General features: G+C 32.8%; 4 protein-coding genes across 4 annotated transcripts; all 4 read left to right on the plus strand.

The window, feature by feature from the left end:
- Positions 1-3,876: 3,876 nt before the first annotated feature.
- On the plus strand, positions 3,877-6,920 carry LOC149481493 (juvenile hormone esterase-like). Its single transcript, XM_089704605.1, has 3 exons — positions 3,877-4,074; positions 4,844-6,117; positions 6,746-6,920. The coding sequence occupies exons 1-3, from the start codon at positions 3,877-3,879 to the stop codon at positions 6,918-6,920; spliced, it is 1,647 nt and encodes a 548-aa protein (XP_089560731.1).
- A 3,663-nt stretch (positions 6,921-10,583) lies between these two features.
- LOC149481494 (juvenile hormone esterase-like) lies at positions 10,584-13,126 on the plus strand. Its single transcript, XM_089704775.1, has 3 exons — positions 10,584-10,808; positions 11,057-12,390; positions 12,770-13,126. The coding sequence occupies exons 1-3, from the start codon at positions 10,626-10,628 to the stop codon at positions 12,978-12,980; spliced, it is 1,728 nt and encodes a 575-aa protein (XP_089560901.1). The 5' UTR covers positions 10,584-10,625; the 3' UTR covers positions 12,981-13,126.
- A 167-nt stretch (positions 13,127-13,293) lies between these two features.
- Positions 13,294-15,533, plus strand: LOC149481495 (venom carboxylesterase-6-like). The gene is made up of 3 exons (XM_089704685.1): positions 13,294-13,608; positions 13,688-15,045; positions 15,322-15,533. The coding sequence occupies exons 1-3, from the start codon at positions 13,417-13,419 to the stop codon at positions 15,518-15,520; spliced, it is 1,749 nt and encodes a 582-aa protein (XP_089560811.1). The 5' UTR covers positions 13,294-13,416; the 3' UTR covers positions 15,521-15,533.
- A 730-nt stretch (positions 15,534-16,263) lies between these two features.
- Positions 16,264-18,672, plus strand: LOC149481496 (juvenile hormone esterase-like). The gene is made up of 3 exons (XM_089704774.1): positions 16,264-16,485; positions 16,747-18,092; positions 18,427-18,672. Exons 1-3 carry the CDS (start codon positions 16,264-16,266, stop codon positions 18,644-18,646), a joined length of 1,788 nt encoding a protein of 595 aa, XP_089560900.1. The 3' UTR covers positions 18,647-18,672.
- The last annotated feature ends 707 nt before the right edge of the window (positions 18,673-19,379 follow it).

The raw sequence follows: 19,379 nt of genomic DNA on the forward strand, positions 1-19,379 counted from the left end.
TTATTCATACATCTGTTTCACTGATCGATTTTTCTTTAGGGACAAGTAGGTGATCAGCCTTCTGTGTCCTGCCAGACCGAGACATTTTTTTTTTTTCGTCTCCACCGGGAATCGAACCCAGGACCCCTCGGTTCTACGCTCACGCGTCAACCACTGTACCGAGGAGGCGGTCAAGCGAATTGTAGTGTGCACAAAATGGAATGTATGTATGCTTATGTTAGAACATAGTAATGAAGTAGTGATTAGAAAGCTATTTAGATATTGTGGCATTTTCCACTCGAGGTCTGAATGGATAAGGAATGTCTATAATATTTGTTTGCTTTTTACAAGTTCCTTGTTTTGTTCAGCGAGGCTTAACAAAATGTTGAATATCCTGGAGAGAACTGCTTGCATTTTCACCATAGAAAAACCATCTTCACTTATCAACAAACTAAATCCTACTAGCTTCATAGCAGCGATACTAAAAGTTACAAGCACACACCTAATACCCATACAAACATTTAATTTACACCTACATTCTCTTTCAGGTCTTAAAATCGCCCGCCCAAAAAGGTTCATGTTCACAACATTTTATTAACCACCTACGCTTATTTATTCTTAAATAAACTGATAAACGGGCACATAAAATGTTTTATTTTAGGTTCCTTATAAAGCCACAAAGATTTCAGGGCAGATACAACGAAATAAACCCAGCACGTGGGATCTAATTGCACGGAGCTTGTATAATTTATGGTCACCCTTTTAGCTCTTTATTTGGTCGAGGAAAAATCGCTAGAGCTATAAAAAATGTGATGAACTCCAGGCTAGCGTGATTAATGCCGTTATAAAAGCGACGGATTCATCTAGAAGTTTATTTCACCTCAGCTATGGCGGAATTAAGGTGGTTAAAAGCACAGTTAAAACGTCTCTTGTATCAGATTTAACACGAACTAGAGTTTACGTCCGACACAATTACGGCATTAATTATTATTTTATGTCTCTTAACGGTTGTGGTGTTAAATTCTAAATGTCATGTATACAGGGTGTCCCAAGAAGTATGGATGAACTGAAGCCAGGAGGTAGACGACCTAGAGGGCTATCCGAATCACCCCCATGTGTGTTATGCGATTTTTCGTAGTTTCGGAGTTATGACTCTTTTTTCAATTTTTCACCTATCGCCGAGTACGATGATATTTTCACTCATGGTGACGTCAATTATTGCGCAAGATGCTTGATTTTTTTTTGTGTGCTAAGCTGAAAGATAGGCCAATTCAGTATGCTAACACTTACTATCGTTAGATCTTCGAATGGAATAAAAAAAGGAATTAAATGCCAAGAAAGATAAAATTACCCAGTATGTTCACAACTTCAAGGGCCCATAAAAAAATAAAATCACATAAAAAAAGTTTTCCGTTTGGCTTTTAAAAACTTGCTCTATCTATTGGGTTGCTACCCTAAAAATTTCATTTTATTATTCAGAAGGCTTCAATCGAAAAATTGAAATCTAAATGTGGTAAGTGCAAAAATTTTATTAATATGATGATCATTAAAACCAATAAATAGGTGTTTAGTTACCAGATTTTTTTTAAATAACCCCGCTGTTGGTCAATGCAAGTGCGACATCACCGTAAAAAGTTGTCTTTTAAATGTCTTTATGCCATTTTATAATTTTAAATGGTTTCTTCTGCTACTATGAATTTCCGGGTTATTTCGTCCAAATTGTGGCATTCTCTCAAGTAACCGAGGTCTTTTTAGTATCCCCATTGAAACAAATCAATGGGGTTTAGGTCGAGGGACCGTGGAGGCCAGGCTTTAAGGCAGGCGTCACCGGCGCATGCGCAGGCTGCAACGACCAATCCATCTTTCAGGGTATCTTTACCCTTTAGCCTGGCCTGAACGGTCCCCGGACATAGACCATATTGATTTTTTTCCGTGGGGATACTACAAAGACGAGAGACTGCTACAATTTGGACGAAATAACCCGGAAATTCATAGTAGCAGAAGAAACCATTAAAAATGATAAAAGGGCATTCAGACATTTAAAAGACAACTTTTTACGGTGATGTCGCACTTGCACTGACAAACAGCGGGGTCATTTTAAAAATTTCTGGTAATTTAACACCTTGTTATTGGTTTTAATTTGTTTTTATTAATCATCACGTTAATTCAATTTTTGCACTTACCACATTTAGATTTCAATTTTTCGATTGAAGCCTTCTGAATAATAAAATAAAATTTTCAGGGTAGCTACCTGATAGATAGAGCAAGTTTTTAAAAGCCAAACGAAAAACATTTTTTATGTGATTTTATTTTTTTACAGGCCCTTGAAGTGGTGAACATACTGGGAAATTTTACCTTTCTTGGCATTTCATCCTTTTTTTATTCCATTCAAAGATCTATCGATAGTAAGTATTAACATACTGAATTGGCCTATCTTTCAGCGTAGCACACAAAAAAAAATCAAGCATCTTCCGCAATAATTGAAGTCACCATGAGTAAAAATCTCATCGTACTCGGCGATAGATGAAAAATTGAAAAAAATGTCATAACTCCGAAAATACGAAAAATCGCATAACACACATGGGGGTGATTCGGATAGCCCTCTAGGTCCTCTACCTCCCAGCTTCCGTTCATCACTACTTTTTGGGACACCCTGTATAAGTCTTCAATTTTAAAGAGTTTAAATCATACTTATTACGCGTTATTTTTTCTAAATTTGTCTGCCTTGTTTTGGTATGTTTCTTTTTCTTCGAACTTGTTGGTCATTGAGCTATTATATCCATACTAATATTATAAATGCGAAAGTAACTCTGTCTGTCTGTCTGTTACTCGATCACGCCTTAACTACTGAACCAATTTGCATGAAATTTGGTATAGAGATATTTTGATACCCGAGAAAGGACATAGGTAGATCCCGGAAACCTACGGGAACGGGTTTTTCTTTGAAAACGCGGGCGAAGCCGCGGGCGGAAAGCTAGTACAATATAAAATAGAGTCCAATTTAATTTTCAGTATCCATAAATCAATGTCAAACCATGGCACTAACCAAGAACATTGTTAAACACAAAGATACACCTCCAATATAGGTCGTCCGCAACAAGCTGATACCCTAGCTCTAGGTTTCTATTGAAATTACGGTTTACAGTAAAGAAACAATTTCACAATATATCCATGCACAAACTGAGCGAGAGTATATAAGTTCGTACACACAACGCAGTCACGTATCCGTTTCAATTTTGCCGACAAAGAGGAATGTCGGCTGAAATTACCTACAATCTACAGATGTTGTACAAAACTAAATAAGCTTTCTCAAACTTGAAGGGTTTGTGAGTTATAGCTAACTCAGAAAATAGGCAGTTACTTTCGGAAATCGTTAAGTTATACTTGGATAATAATTGTTTGAAAGTAGGTACGAAACGAAGATTGGCATAACATCCATTGATAGTTGTGTTATCACCTACTGAGAAATATGAATAAATATCGTCTTATCAAGATACTAATTACTATAAATCGCTAAATAATAAACACAAAGAGACAATATTGTTAAACAATTTCCAAAGAATTAACATTTACACCTGATTATTATTACTACATGTCCTAGTATATTTATTTAAGAGCATACTTTTAATCTGAAACATTACATTGAAATTAACAAGACAACCTAATTTTATCGTACAAACCAATATAGAGAATGGTTCACTGGTTTTATAATAAACCTAGTTCATCAAACTGCTGCATAAATTATTAATAATTTTAAACAATCTGATGTAACATTCACAAAGCATACTGAAATGCGTAGAACTAAAGTCATGCAATTCAAAACATATTCATGGCTAAATTTGTTTGATATACATTTGTCACAAAGATTTATAATTGCTCGCTATGAATGGTTGAGTTATGTTCGTTTTAAGGTTTATGCGAAGTATTATAATAATTATTTGTGCTGAATTTTATAGAAGTGGTAGTGTTGTGCTAAAATGTAATGAAAGTATGATAATAGGAAAGCGGTTTCACACTGTTTTTGAAGGTAAACCTTACGCTGCCTTCTACGATATTCCGTATGCGGATGTGCCTATCAACGAATTGAGGTTTAAGGTAGGATCATGGTAATTGTAAAATAAAAAAGTTGTACGTTTCAAGAATCTTCCTTAGGGTCACTATTAGTTCAGAAACATAACCTACGTTTTAGACCATATTGATACTATTACCCTTTTTTTCATGTAAACTTGTTTCTCAATCTTTCATCTCTACCAGTCGATCTGGTTCTATGAGTATTATGTTTTTTTTTTGTTAAAAGCAATCAAAATAGTTATGCTTCGTATCCCTATAATAATATGATGATTTTGTTTCTAATAAATCGAATTTAATACTAGATAAACATTACATTTTCTTAGAAATGTTATTTAATTTATTATCTGTGAACTTGTTTACTTTTTAGGTAACAAGATACGAACAAATCGACTAATAAAGAGCGCAAAGCGAACATTTTAATTACTAACAAACAGCAAAAATAAATATATTTCTACTAGATAAATCCTGAATGCTCCATTCGTATTTGTTATGCCCCGGATGTTTTCCTTCCTCCATCGCTAAGAGTTGAGACAAATCAACAAAAACAATAAACAAAATAAAGCCTTTAACGTCCTCTTTCTTGTAGAATGGCTCTTAATTCCAGCCCTCTTCATTAATACTAATAATAAATGTTATTTCATTAATGTATTCATACATATAACATACCTAGTAAATTATTTTTGACACAATTAATAACATTATTAATAAGTATTAGCAATTTCGGGGAACATATGCTGCAAATCAATCGTATCTAATCATGTAAATTAATTATCTATTTGTCTTGATATTTCAGCCACCAATATTACGAAGTAAATGGTTGTGTAACAAAATATATGAATTCAATCATGAAAAGATCCAAAAGACATTTACAGAAGACTGTTTATATTTATCAGTTTTTATGCCACTTTATACTGAAGAAAAATTACCGGTTCTCGTTTGGTTACACGAAAACTCTCCATGGCATGGCCCCGATTTTTTCATAGATGACGACGTATTAATAGTAACTGTATCGTTTAGGACATCGATTTTCGGCTTTCTCAACACAGAAGATGAATTCGCTGAAGGAAATATGGGAGCTAAGGACATATTAACCGCTTTAAAATGGCTCCACGACAATATTAGTTTATTTAATGGGGATCGAAAACGAATAACTGTTGCTGGTGCGGGAATCGCTAGTACACCGGTTGCGTCAATGTTAATATCACCTGCTGTTAAAGACTTAATAGCGGGAGCCATCATTTTTGATGGAAGCGCGTTATCACCGTCTGATTACAAAAATGTCAACTTCGAAATAGCAAGTAAATTATTCACGAAACTAAAAGGTCCATTTAAAAAATTTAATAGAAAAGAATTGTATCAATCTCTTAATAGCAGTCCGACGGAGAAATTGCTATCGGCATCTCGAGAACTTTTCGATAGCACTGAAGTCAGAGATAATCAAAGATTGATTGATTCTTTCGGATGTTCCCTCGAGATTGCTTCCAGAAATAATTCATTTATGAAATGGACTCCTATAGAAATGTACAGAAAAAAATCTGTAAACAATGTACCCGTTATAATAGGATATACGACGCTGAAGACATTATATAAATTAAAAGGACTGGTCGATAACAGAAATCTATTAATATACTTAAATTATAACTTCCAATATTTACTACCATTTGAAGGGAAAGCCGATGAATATGAATCGGAAAGATATAAGAAGATAAAGCGTCGAATAATAGATTTTTATTTCCTCAACGGCACAATAGGAGAGCGTAGCTTGAGACGGTATGCAAAATATCTATCAGACGTGGATTTATACCCGTTGCTTCGTCAAGCGGTTTTACAAAGCCAAACCTCGCAGTGCCCAGTTTATTTGTGGAGATTCGCTTTGAAAGGCTCCCTTAATATTGGCTGGAGGAATTTCGTACCAAATTTAAATTGGTCGGGAGCAACTTTAGATGACGAAATATGTTACCTATTCAAATGTAAATCTCTAAATCACGTCTATAGCGGCTTGGAGCCGAATGAAAGAGACTTCATTAAGAAAATTGTGAGATTATTGGCAAATTTTATTAAACATGGGTAAGAACGAAAATGATTGGGCTATTTAGAATATTTGTGGACTTTCTGAGTGCTTATAAACTAATTTTCTAAGAAATTATTTTGTATTTGTACGAATTAGATTTGTTTTGAATGGTAAAAAATGAATACGTATATTGAATGTTTCATTTTGGTATGCAGATATTTAACTAAATAATACTGTATCTCTACTATGACTAACAAGTAGTGTACGTATATTTAAATATGCTTGTTGCATAATATTATACATATTTTCTTATATCACATTTCACATGGGACTTTATACCGTATTCCCGGAATTTCAACCCGGCAAAGTTAAGCCAGCAATTACTGTTGGATCTCAGATGTCGGTACTTTCTACAAAGTGTAAAATATAAAGTCCTTTTAATTTTGCTCGATCAAAGATAAGATCCAAAATTAATAGACATGATTCTAGATTGATTACATGTAGGTAACTAAAATACATAACATATTTTTTGCGTTTTTAATGAATAAACTGAACTGATTTTGAACATTTTCCACCAAAAAAAAAAAAAAACATTATTTTTTATATCCGATTGACACAGAATATTTTTCATGTTTTACTCGAGCAGAGGCCGTATAGATTGCTTATAATTTCTCTTATTTTCAGGAATCCTACACCATATTCGAGGGATGATGTTTTGGATAACTTGCAATGGCTACCCTTGGGTAGTAGTGGCCAATTACAAGCATTGAATTGTGGCCGAAAAACACTTAAAATGGTGAAAATTCCGGAGCAAAATCGATTTGATTTTTGGAATGAATTAAAAAATGATTTCTTTTGAAAACATTATGTATAGTATACTATCCTACTAAATAAACGATTATTTCACGATCATTGTATTTTTATCCTAAGCCTTCTAAACACATATTTTATTAAAAGACACATAAAAAAGACTTGCTTTCATAAATAATCTGCACACCAGTAGCTTCAAAGATGACCTACATCCTAAGTTAAAAACTTTATATTACAAGCTTAAATACTTTTACGCTTTATTGATGATGCAAGTTTAATGAAGTCGCCAACCTTTTTAATATTACAATAATTTATTTATAAAAGCTACAGTTTATTTGGAGCAGTATAATAATGAAAAAACCTTAAGGTTACATACGAAAATATTTCAGGAATGGACACTATAATTTTAACTACAAATTCACTAGTAGAAGCTCTTTAGGTATATAATTTTATCATAGGTACTGTTATGTCACATTAAAATATAAATTAGCGAATCACAAACGCATATTTCAAACTAGCTACTAGTGTTCACATTTTACTAATTTGTAGCCAGCTTTAAAACATCTAGATAATATGTTGTATTTAGTTTATCTGTCTATAACTTTTACATTATGTTCACTAAAGCAAAAAAATTAAAACTAAAGCAATCGTTCAGTTAACAAATTTTGTAAGGAAGATACATTACCGCCTTGGGAAAAATAGAAAAAAACAACAAGGGGACAATTAGGAGGAAGTGTGTTTAAATTTTAAGACGACGCTGAACTTTTACATATTAATTAGCGTCAAAAGCATCATCACATACAATATTAATAGGGAAAAAGAACGAAAGGAAAAACTTCTAGAAATAAATTTGATATTTTAACGTGTCTCCAAAAAAGTGTGTATTAGTGGAAAAATCTTGATCACAATTAATGTATTCACTCACATAGTCTAAAACCAAAAATATATTGTCATCTTTAGAAGTTGAAGCAGTTTAAAAAAAGTAGTCTTGAAGGTACCTTGGTTGATTAATCTAGTCAACATTTTTACCGGATTACTTGATAGGCCAGTTGCAAATATTCTATACATAACGTAGTATTTATTCATCTAATGATCTAATTCTCATCTTATCGAATGACCGCCTACAACCATCAAACGTTATAAAACACAATTCCATAGGGTCAGGGAGGAAACAGTGACTCGGATTTTTTCGATACGCTCAAAAATATAGTAAATAATATATAATCAAAGTGATTTTTTTAGATCTTGAAGTCAGGTTACTACATTTCACTATTGTGTCATTATATTTTCATTATACTTTAAATTAATTAAACTAAAAAATAAAATATAAAAAAATAGATTTGAGTCACTGTGTACCGGTGGATGTATACAGTGACTCATTAGTGTAGTACACAGTGACTCTAATAGTATACAGTGGCTCAGTGAAAATAAAAAAGATATACTTAATCAAAATTCTTTATTATCTTTCATAAAATGACTAATGCAAATGTAGGAACTTCAATATATGAATTAATATCATCAGTCTTAGAATAAAATAAAATAAAAAACATTAAAAAATTTCACATAAAAAAACACATCTAATATCTAATCATCGTCAACTAATTCACAGTAATAAAATTAAAATCGATTGAAAAATAATAAAATGGTCTCGAAGCTGTTCCAATCATTAACGGTTTAGGTAGAATACATTTTAAATCGTCCTCTTTTACAATAGACAGATCGGGCTTATTTGGCATAATAAACTTATCAGTACCAGGCCTTCGCCTCAAAAATGATATGTAAAATTCCATGTTCTCATTTCGTTCCTCTAACACTTTTCCCATATATCTCTGTTTTTTGGTAGCTAATTGGACAGTAACATATTCGCCTTCTCGAGGTGAATGAGGTAAAGGTTTCTTTAAATCTTCATCCGTTAAAATAATGTTTTCGTTATCAGTGTCAGCGTCATTTTCATATCCATGATTGTTATCTGTTGGCCATTCCATGTCATCATCCGAATCTTGTAAAAATATTTCTTCATTTTACATTTCTTCATCGCAGACTTCGACACAGATTCGTTACGTTCTGCAGATTTTTGCCGTGGTATTCTATCAACAAAATATAATAATTAAACAAATTACCTAAAAAATCAAAAGGAAAACATAGAACTGCATATTATAAACTGAAGTAGGTACACAGTGGCTCACGAGTCACTGTGTACCGCTTCAAATTGAGTCACTGTACACAACTCTGTCATTTTGATTATTTCATATTCAAATGGATCGAAAAATCAATCAATAAACTGAATTAAACATACAAAGGCAATCTGCATAAACATAACTATAAGACAGAAAAAATGATTACAACATTTATTATATACTTTAGATATTAAAATCAATCAAACTTACGTTAAAAATATAATTTTGTGAGCACTAAAACAAAAACACGTGGTGGCACCACTGTTCGGCGCTTGAGACGCCGGCTGATTGGTTTGTACAAGTCCGAGGACCGTTAGCTTCAAACGAGGGAGGTAGACAACAACTGTGTACGTCTTATTCTAGCCGAACTAGTAATGAGTCACTGTAGCCGCCTGAGTCACTGTTTCCTCCCTGACCCTACTCAAAACACCATAATATGATTTCACAGTAAAGTTCAAGCACCACAAATGTTACAGTTTGCAAAAAATAGTTCTTCGTCATACTCATTCCACCATAATATGATTTCACAGAGTCCTATATCCGATCGAGTAAGAACATTTCAATGCATGTGCCCAACGTAGCCCATAACATCGGCTTATTCAAACGGAATTGGATCGAGTTTGCGGTCGGGTCCATGATTCTGTGATGTGTGTTAATATTTAAATCTCTAAGACGTTGGGAATCGGTAACGGTTTTGGTAAACTACTTTTATCAAGTACTACCTACTTTGTTACAAGTACGACTTACATATTATTTTTCAAGCACAAAGTGGCTTTGAGTTGATGGTTTAAGGTCTTATCTAATTTTAAGAATAAAGCATTTATACAGGCTGTTAAACAAATTTGTATGTGTAAGCTTAAAGAATAATGTAATAATGTAAATAAGTAGTGTGAAGCAAACAAGGATTGTTTTATTAGTACACCGTAAAAAAGTAATGAATTTGAAAAATAATTCACACGAAGTTTACAACTCATACACACGATGGAATTTTTATTAAGGCGCATATATTTTAATGATTTCATAACCTTAACGATAGCTTCATTAATTTAGCAAGGTAACGATGCGGCTAATGGAAGTTTTATAGTTGCCTTTAAAAGCCTTTAATGGACAACAAAACTATATTGGAAAGTAATTAGAACAGAGTGCTTGTGCCGTATTTCGTAATGTGTATTATTATAGTGATTGGAGCTCGTCTTCAAGGATATTAACTGGTGGATCAAGTTTCTTATATCATACTTTAATTTTCTTATGTTTTTTTAACAAGTTAATTTTAAAATAATTCCTGAAACTCATACATATTATTAGACTCTGTCTTAATTTAGTTTCAATAAAGAAAATGGAAGTTTCCTTAGTTCAATAATTATGTTTTCATAGTTAAATAATGCTGACAGCATTCATTTATGTATTTTTATTCTATAGCTGCCTATATATAATCTGTATTTTATAATTAAAATTAGATAAACAAAATGTTGGTCACACCTGCAGTCACATCCAATTCTTTGTAACAAAACTATATGAGATAAGATATCAATGCTTCGGTTATTAATCGATTAAAAGTACTATAGAGTACATGTAACATGTTTCGAATAATTATATTGTTTTTAAATGTCTTTTTTGTTTTTGGCGATGACCCAATAGTGGAAACTAGTCATGGTATAGTGCAGGGAAAAGTTCTGACGACGTTATATGAAGAAAAGGAATATTATGGCTTTATGGGAATACCATTTGCAGAACCGCCTGTTAATGAACTACGATTTAAGGTATTATTTTGCAATAAATAAAATATATCACCATGAAAACCGTTTTAAACAAAAAATAAAATATACCAATGGATAATTTAAATCTTTTAAACTACAAGATTGTGTTATTAATCTTAAGTTGGATTAGTTATAAATGAATTAATAATATTAAAGTTATCATTCAAGAAATATGTTTTATTTCGCATTATCCAAGATAAGTCACAATTTGGACACAACAGTTAATGGCCATGTGATTGATTCGATTTCAGGCTCCACGAGAAATCGATCCTTGGGATGGAACATTACTCGCAACAAAAGAAAAGCCGGCCTGTATACAATTCAACAATGATGTAAAAAAAGGTCAACCTCTCGGACAATACGGAGTCGAAGACTGCCTCTATCTTGACATTTTCACTCCAAACATCGATGAAAATAGACGAGCCGTAATAGTGTTCATTTACAATGACCGACTACAAAATTCATACAACAAATCCTTGGACTACGCGCCAGATTTTTTCATTGAAGAAGATATTGTCATTGTAACGCCGAGTCATAGACTGAGCACTTTCGGTTTCCTGTCTTTTGACGACGAACATTTACCTGGTAATGCGGGCTTGCTCGATCTGTATTTAAGTCTAAAGTGGATAGCGAAGAATATACAACGTTTTGGTGGGGACCCTGACAGGATCACTTTGATGGGTTCTCAAGGAGGTGCTGCTGCCATTGACTTGCTTCTACATTCGAAAGCAAATGAACTTTTCAATTCTGCCATCCTTCAGAGTGGCACGTCACTCACAACTATGTATTTACAAGACAATGTTCGAGAAAGAGCCTTAAAACTTAGAGAACTTTTGAATATTCCTTCTACCAATACTGAAAAAATTCTTAAAGATTTGCAAGACACTCTCCCTTCAATTATTTTTAGAAATGAACTTCAAGCCATGCCTGATAATTATAATACAGACAAACAGAGAAGTTTACTACCATTTGGTCCCATTGTTGAAAAGAGACCAGATGGATTTATCACTGAGTATCCAGAAAATATAGTTGGTAGTATGAAGAAGCCAGTCATGGTTGGTATGAATTCAAGAGAGGGTTTAGCGCTATCAATACATTATCTCTCTCAACCAAATTTTTTTGGTAGTATTAACAAACACTTTCCTTTGATAATGCCTAAACGATTGAAATACAAATTAAACCCAATCCTTGATAATTATATCGAAGCCATAGAAGAAGTAAAGAAATTCTACTTTGGCAAAAATAAAATAACGATTAAAAATATACCAGAGTTCATAAATTATATTGGCGATGTAATAACTGCATATAGTATTAACATGATGGTGGAAAACTTTGCCAATAAGAGTTCAGTATATTATTACTATTTTGACTATTACAGTAATTTAAATCAAAATAAAAACAATTTATTGAAATTATCCGAAGTGTCTGATGGCACGTGGGGAACAGCTACTGGGGATGAACTATGCTATTTATTTAAGTGTCCAGAGTTACGAGGAACGTATCTAAAATATAAACGAACATTGTCACAAGAATTTCAAATTCAAAGGAAAATGGTTAAAATGTGGGTGAACTTTGCAAAACACAGGTATTATAATACATTTTCTCCATTTAAATTAAGGAAACATTTCTAGATCTCTGATGTTACATGCAAGAGAAAAAAAATTGGTTGTCTGTAAAGTCGGTTTACTGACGATAGTTGAACGTGACAACGTCCGATAGTGCTTCTTTGTCGCTCGTTCCGCGCTCTCGCTTGCACTTCAAGCCTTACATGGAACGCCTCAGAGCGAGGTAACGCCGCATGAGTCATGTTTTTTCGTGCGTGCAGCCGGCTCCATCGAATTATAAGACGCTGTCACGTCAAAAAATAACAGCCATAATTTACGTGTATCTTACTATGCCCGTACAATTTAGGTATATCTATTATAATATTGTTTTATACTTAACTATATTATTCTATTTTACAGCAATCCAACGCCTGATGAGAACAATCCATTAAATATAAAGTGGCCTACGTACGAAAGTGAATCAAAACAATATCTCTATATAAAAGAAAATATTGAAATTGGGGAGAAGCTTTTGGAAGAGCGTTTTAAATTCTGGGATGATTTCATGAAGAAATGGGAAGAGAGAGCTATAAATGAGATGGCAAGAGGGAATATTAAGGATGAATTATAATTTTTGTTATAATTATTTTTTGTGTTAAATCGTTAATACTCTTGTATCGGTGTTGTTATGTTTTATGTATAAAATAAATGAATCAATGTTGCTAATTGAAACAATGTTATTATTGTAAAAAAATTGTCAAATAAACGCCAATAAAAAGTGACTAAATATGAATAAGTGATTCTTAGTTAGTTACTAAGCACAATCTACAATTAAAACCGCAGGATTACACAAATCCCACGCATCGATACGCAATTCGATTATAATATAGTGGCTAACGATATCCTTATCTGAAAAGATAGGACGAATTAAACACTTACTACTTATCATTTAATAGATAATGTTATTGGAAAGCCCACGTAAATATCACACTTTATAACACGTCAGTTTAAATATAACAAATATTATGTAGTCAACATAAATTATCACAATCAAAAATCGTTTTAAAATGTTCGGTCACTTTATAACGCTAATAATCTTGGTGTGCCTCGTGAATATAATCAAGGGAAATGTGATCGTGGAAACTAAAAGCGGCAAAGTAGCCGGCAAAGAAGTAAAATCAATCTTACCCGGCGAGAAATATGTCTCATTTTTGGGTATACCATTTGCGGAACCACCAGTTGGTGCGCTGAGATTCCAGGTAAATTAGATACTATTTATTATGGATACATAACAATTTTGAGTAGATATTAATATGATACAATAGTTTATGCTTCTAGCCTCCCGTACCGCATGCTAGTTGGAGCCATGTGTTAGAAACTAAGAAAGAAAGAAAGCCATGCGCGCAGTTCTTCTTACCATCGCGCCCCACAAAGGATTATGGCTTTTGTGGAGATGAAGACTGTCTATACTTGAGCATTCACACGCCAAAACTTCCAATTGATGAAAAGTTAAATCTTCCTGTAATCGTTTTCTTTCAAAATGAAAACTATAAAATGTCATTTAATGGTTCAAAAGATTATGGTCCAGATTTCTTCATGAAGGAAAATGTAATCATAGTAATGTTAAATCATCGACTCGGAGCTTTTGGTTTCTTAGCATTCAACGATACAATATTACCTGGAAACAACGGTATTAGAGACGTCATTTTAGCTTTAAAGTGGTTACAAGAAAACATCGAATATTTTGGAGGAGATCCAAAAAAAGTTACATTAATGGGTCACCTAGGTGGAGCTAATATCGCAGATATTTTACTTCGATCGCCCAAAGCTAAGGGATTATTTAATGCTGTTATTATGCAAAGTGGTACGTCCTGGAGCCCTCTATCATTTGGAAAAGATCCTCATGAAAAAGCAATTTCTTTAACAGAAAACCTGGAAGATAAAGCCACCAATAGTAAGGCCATAATTGAAAGACTGTCTGATGTACCAGCAGAGAAAATTGCTTCATCTGAATTATATTGCATGCATCCGGATGAGGCAAGAGAACACCAAAGAGGTGTACTTCCGTTTGCACCGGTCATTGAACCTGACCATCCCGATGCAATAATCACCAAGTTTCCTGAAGAAAATAACGAAGCCATCGATATCCCTATTATGATCGGTTTCAATTCCCGAGAATCAATAGAAACTTCGGGACGTTTTCTGGAAAAACCACACCTGCTAACCTATGCAGACAAAGATTTTATTTTTCTCTTTCCATTTCGATCTGGATATCGCTTTCAAATTTACGATAAAATATATTATGATGCATTAGAAGAAATAAAAAAGAAATACTTTGATGGAGGACATGTGAAAATAGGCAAACCTAGAGAATATTTAACCTATACAAATGACCTATTTACGTTTTACCCTATAGATTACACAGTACGTTCTTACGTTAATATATCTAATGCTCCAATATATTACTACATGTTCGATTTTAGCGGAGAATTGAATTATAGAAAGAAATTAACGTTAAGTGGATCAGTGACTCTTGATGGTACTTGGGGAGCTACTGTAGGCGATGAATTATGTCATTTATTTGTTTGTAATCAAATCAGAAAGATTTATAAAAAGTTACTGGCTGATGACGACTCGGAGGAGATAAAAGTATTGCAACGAATGGTCAATTTATATGCCAACTTTGCTAGGAGTGGGTAAGAAACTTTTAAATCTCGTTGAAATTATCTGTGCTTACCTACTTTTTAACTTTTAGTTAAAGCGTTCACAGGGTACAAAAAGAAGATTTAATATTATATATTTTTATTTTTAATACATAATTCTATAGGTACTTCATTAATTCTAATTCTATAGATAATATAATTCTGTGCAAATTTTAATTATGCATTATACCTAAAATATGCAGTAGGTATCTATAAAATAATTAATAAATATTGGTAGGTACATATTATTAGCAAGATTTTTTTTTTCAGAAATCCAACACCAGACGGAGATTTTACATGGAAACCAGTAACGAAAGATAGTAAAGCTATTTTAGTAATAAGCGATGAATTGAAGATGATCAGCAACCTCTACCAAGATAGAGTTAATTTTTGGGATAACTTCATTGCAAAATACAAAGCAATGGCTGTAGACGGTGTTGTTAAAGATACTGTTAAGGATGAATTATAAATTTAGTTTTTTATATATTGGTTTTATTTCACACCTATTCTCTCTATCGACTTTGACGCTTATATCGATACCGTTAATAATTATGAATATAGTAAAATGATTGTATTTTCATCTTCTTTTATTAAATGGAAGTCCAGTAGCCACCTGAAACAATAAAAAGATGATTAATTTTAAGAAAAAATAGAATAGTCTTTAGTTACTACAAAGAAATACAAAGAAGTAATTTCTCTTGAACATCAAAAATATCGGCCTGCATATTATAGGAGATAAAAATATTTCGAATTCGATGTCAGAACAAAGGCCAAAACTGAAACAAATAAGAACGAAATATTAATAAAAGTACTTTGGTACTACGATTTCCAGTTGGTAGATTTTGAAAAATCATTCAATCCCCACTATAATAGAATACATATTATTAAAAGACTCATCACATTCTTGCAATGGTTTTTTTATTTATTCCTGCTATTTCGATGAAATTAGTACCTATTTGATATGAGATTAACTTTTGTTGATTACATCACACATCTAAATAATATGTAGTAATTAATAATATCAAACATTTTTATTTTTTACTTTTCCGTTTTTGAAGTCGGTTGTTTTTAACGTAGTTATTTTTATTAGGTCTTATTAAAGGTAAGATTCCTATAGCTTTTAAATTGGTATCAACAGCCACATGTCATTATCTGTAAAAGATAATAGTAGCTTAGTTAATTCTTATCATAAGCCTATTTCATACGAACGATATGTGTCAGTTATTCAATAAAATGTATCATACACACTGTCTCAAATTTTTTATAGTGTTAATTTTTATAAAATTATGTGAATGCAATGAAACAATTGGTGTCAAAATAAAACAAGGTACTTTATCCGGGTTGGTAGAAAGGACATTTTTGAAGGAAAATAATTATTATGCATTCAGAGGTATACCGTTTGCAGAACCTCCTGTCGGAACGCTTAGATTTAGGGTAAGTTTCTGTATGAATTATTATTTTTTCAGTAAGTAAATATTGAAATAATTTTTTTTTAATTATTTGATACCCGTAAAGACAAAGATAATTTTTATTTTAATTGAATTGAAAGAAAAAACACACCTATAGGTATATATTCTTTCAGTCAAAATTTAATCTTAATTTGCCGTCGTGTGAATTTCCATGTCTTCATTACAAATTAAATTAAAGAACACTGTACTATTAAGTTTTAATTCATGGTTACTGGTTATATTTTAGCCTCCTGTACCACACAAACATTGGGATGGAACGTACGAAGCTCACAAAAACAAGCCTACCTGCTTCCAGTTCAGCTATAGAAGAAGAAATAACGAACCTTATGGCTTCTCCGGGTCCGAAGACTGTCTATATTTAAGCGTTTATACTCCAAGTCTAGAAGGATCCGCTCCAGTAGTGGTGTTTGACTATAATGACAATTTTAAAACTGGCTTTAATGGATCCGACACATATTCACCTGACTTTTTTGTCGAAGAAGGCGTCGTAGTTGTAACTATAAGCCATCGACTCGGTATTATAGGGTACTTTACGACGGAAGACGACGTCATACCTCCTAATGCTGGATTAAAAGACTTTATTTTAGGTTTGAATTGGATTAAAGATAATATTAAAGCGTTTGGCGGCGATTCAAACCGCGTTACGATCATGGGTAACCGCGGTGGAGCGGCATTGGCCAATATGATGCTTTATTCAGAGGCAGCAAAAAACCTCTTCTCAGCTGTAATAATGCAAAGTGGTAGTGCGACCGAGCCTATATATTTCTTCGAAAACTCACGTGAAAAAGCTTTTCAACTCGGCGAAGTATTCAATACAACGACCGATGATAGTCAAGTCTTACTAGAAAAATTGCAAAATGTAGATGTTGATGCTCTATTGACCGAAGAAGGTAAAGTGAAAGATTATAATGATGTAGACGATATACAATCGAGTGTCCAAATATTTTCTCCAGTTATTGAAAAACCGAGCCCAGATGCTGTTCTTACACATTCTCCAATAACAGATAACATTATTAATGACGTTCCCGTGTTAATTGGCTTCAATTCTAGAGAAGGTCTTGACTTAGTATCTCATTTTATTATAGAACCACGATTATTAGATGCAAACACTGACTTTTTGTTCGTCTTCCCAATTAAAGTGAACTATCGATTTAATGCCAATAGCACTGCCTTTAAAAATGCTATAGAAAAAGTGAAGAACTTTTACATGGAAGATGGAATTCTTCGATATTCGACTATTCTGGATTACGCTGTTTATGTTGGAGACATGTTGCAAAATTACGCTCTGCATGTCACTGCGAGAAAATTGTCAAGTGAACTTCAATCTAATCTCTATTACTATATGTTTGATTATAGAGGATTATTGAATGAAAATAGTGAACAAATCACGAAATATTTAAGGTTCAGTATGCAACATTGGGGTGCCACTATAACTGACGAAGTCTGCTACCTACATTTATGTTCGCGAATAAAGAGTACGTATGATGAATTTAAGAATTTACCAAGTGAACAGCCTGAATTCAAAGTTCTAAAGAAGATGGTGAAGATGTGGACAAACTTTGTGAAAACGAGGTAATAGATAACTTAAGATTTTTTCTTTTCATTTTATGTAACTTGGGAGGAAGTACTTTCTTAATTAAAAAAAGTTCCTAGAGAAAGTCTTGTACGAGTAGGGATTATAATTCCACATGCGCTCATAAGTTATTATTAAAAATGTGGAAAGTTTTGATTGATTTTCATCAGATCTCAGATAATATTAATTTAGTATGAGTACATTATTTTTAAGCAATTCCCTACGTTTGCACAGATACACAAACTAAAAAATCTGAATACACATTTTTTTTATGTTGCAAATATGAATTCTATCACTTACATAATATACATTTTTCGTTTGTACTATTTTCAGGGATCCCACACCAGGAGAAGACAAAGATTTAAAAAATCTTAAATGGTTACCCATGGACAATGCTAAAAATAACTACTTACACATTACAAATAAATTCAAAATGGAAGAAAATCCAATGGGCGAGCGGGCTAAATTCTGGGAAGACTTTTTGAAGGAATATGAAGATATGGCCCAAGACGGTGTCGTTGGTACTGAAGAGCTTGAACATGACGAACTGTGATAAGAAATTAAAATATTGACAGTAAATTGTAGTTTCATTTGAATCATAAATAAATTTTTTATAACCCATCCTGAACATAGTATGATATGATATAGATAAAACATACCTTACATGTGTATAAATAAGCTAAGGTTATTAAAATTTATCGTTTAGTATTAATTTACGTTCATTTCATTCATTTGCAAAAGTGAGAAAAGCGCTGTCTTTCTACCATTCGTGTATTCGCATAGCTACTGTTAGAAATAACATTATTCATTTTGAATTGTAAACTATAATAAGTAAAGTATTCAAGGCTCTTCTGAAGTGGAAATTACAATTATCCAAAGTGCTCTGGGTTTGAAATTATCGAAATGTGAAATTACCTACATTAGGATAATTACACTACGAACTTACAAGATAGAAGTGCTATAATAATACTAAATGGCGAAAGCTTGGAAATAATATACTTATAATTAATAAATGTAAATAATACTAATATCTATAACGAATGCCACCTTACCCACTTTTCACCTAGGTATAACGTTGGTGTTCAGTAATTACGTATTCAAATGCAATTTTGCAGTAATTTGCTGAGATTTTTAGAACCTAGGATCTAACCTTTTATTTTTTAGGGGTCCGGAGGCCCACATCCCTTCCTATCCCCTACCCATCCTCTCCTCTCCTTTTTTTTTTTATTGCAACCCCGGCAATGGAGCAGGCGACCCACTTGATGGTAGGTGATAGTCGCCGCCCA

The sequence above is a fragment of the Colias philodice genome, chromosome 16 (assembly GCF_061535455.1).
Source record: "Colias philodice isolate Cphi_HAF_F1 chromosome 16, ilColPhil1 Martin Lab GWU primary, whole genome shotgun sequence".
NCBI classification, from domain to species: domain Eukaryota; kingdom Metazoa; phylum Arthropoda; class Insecta; order Lepidoptera; family Pieridae; genus Colias; species Colias philodice.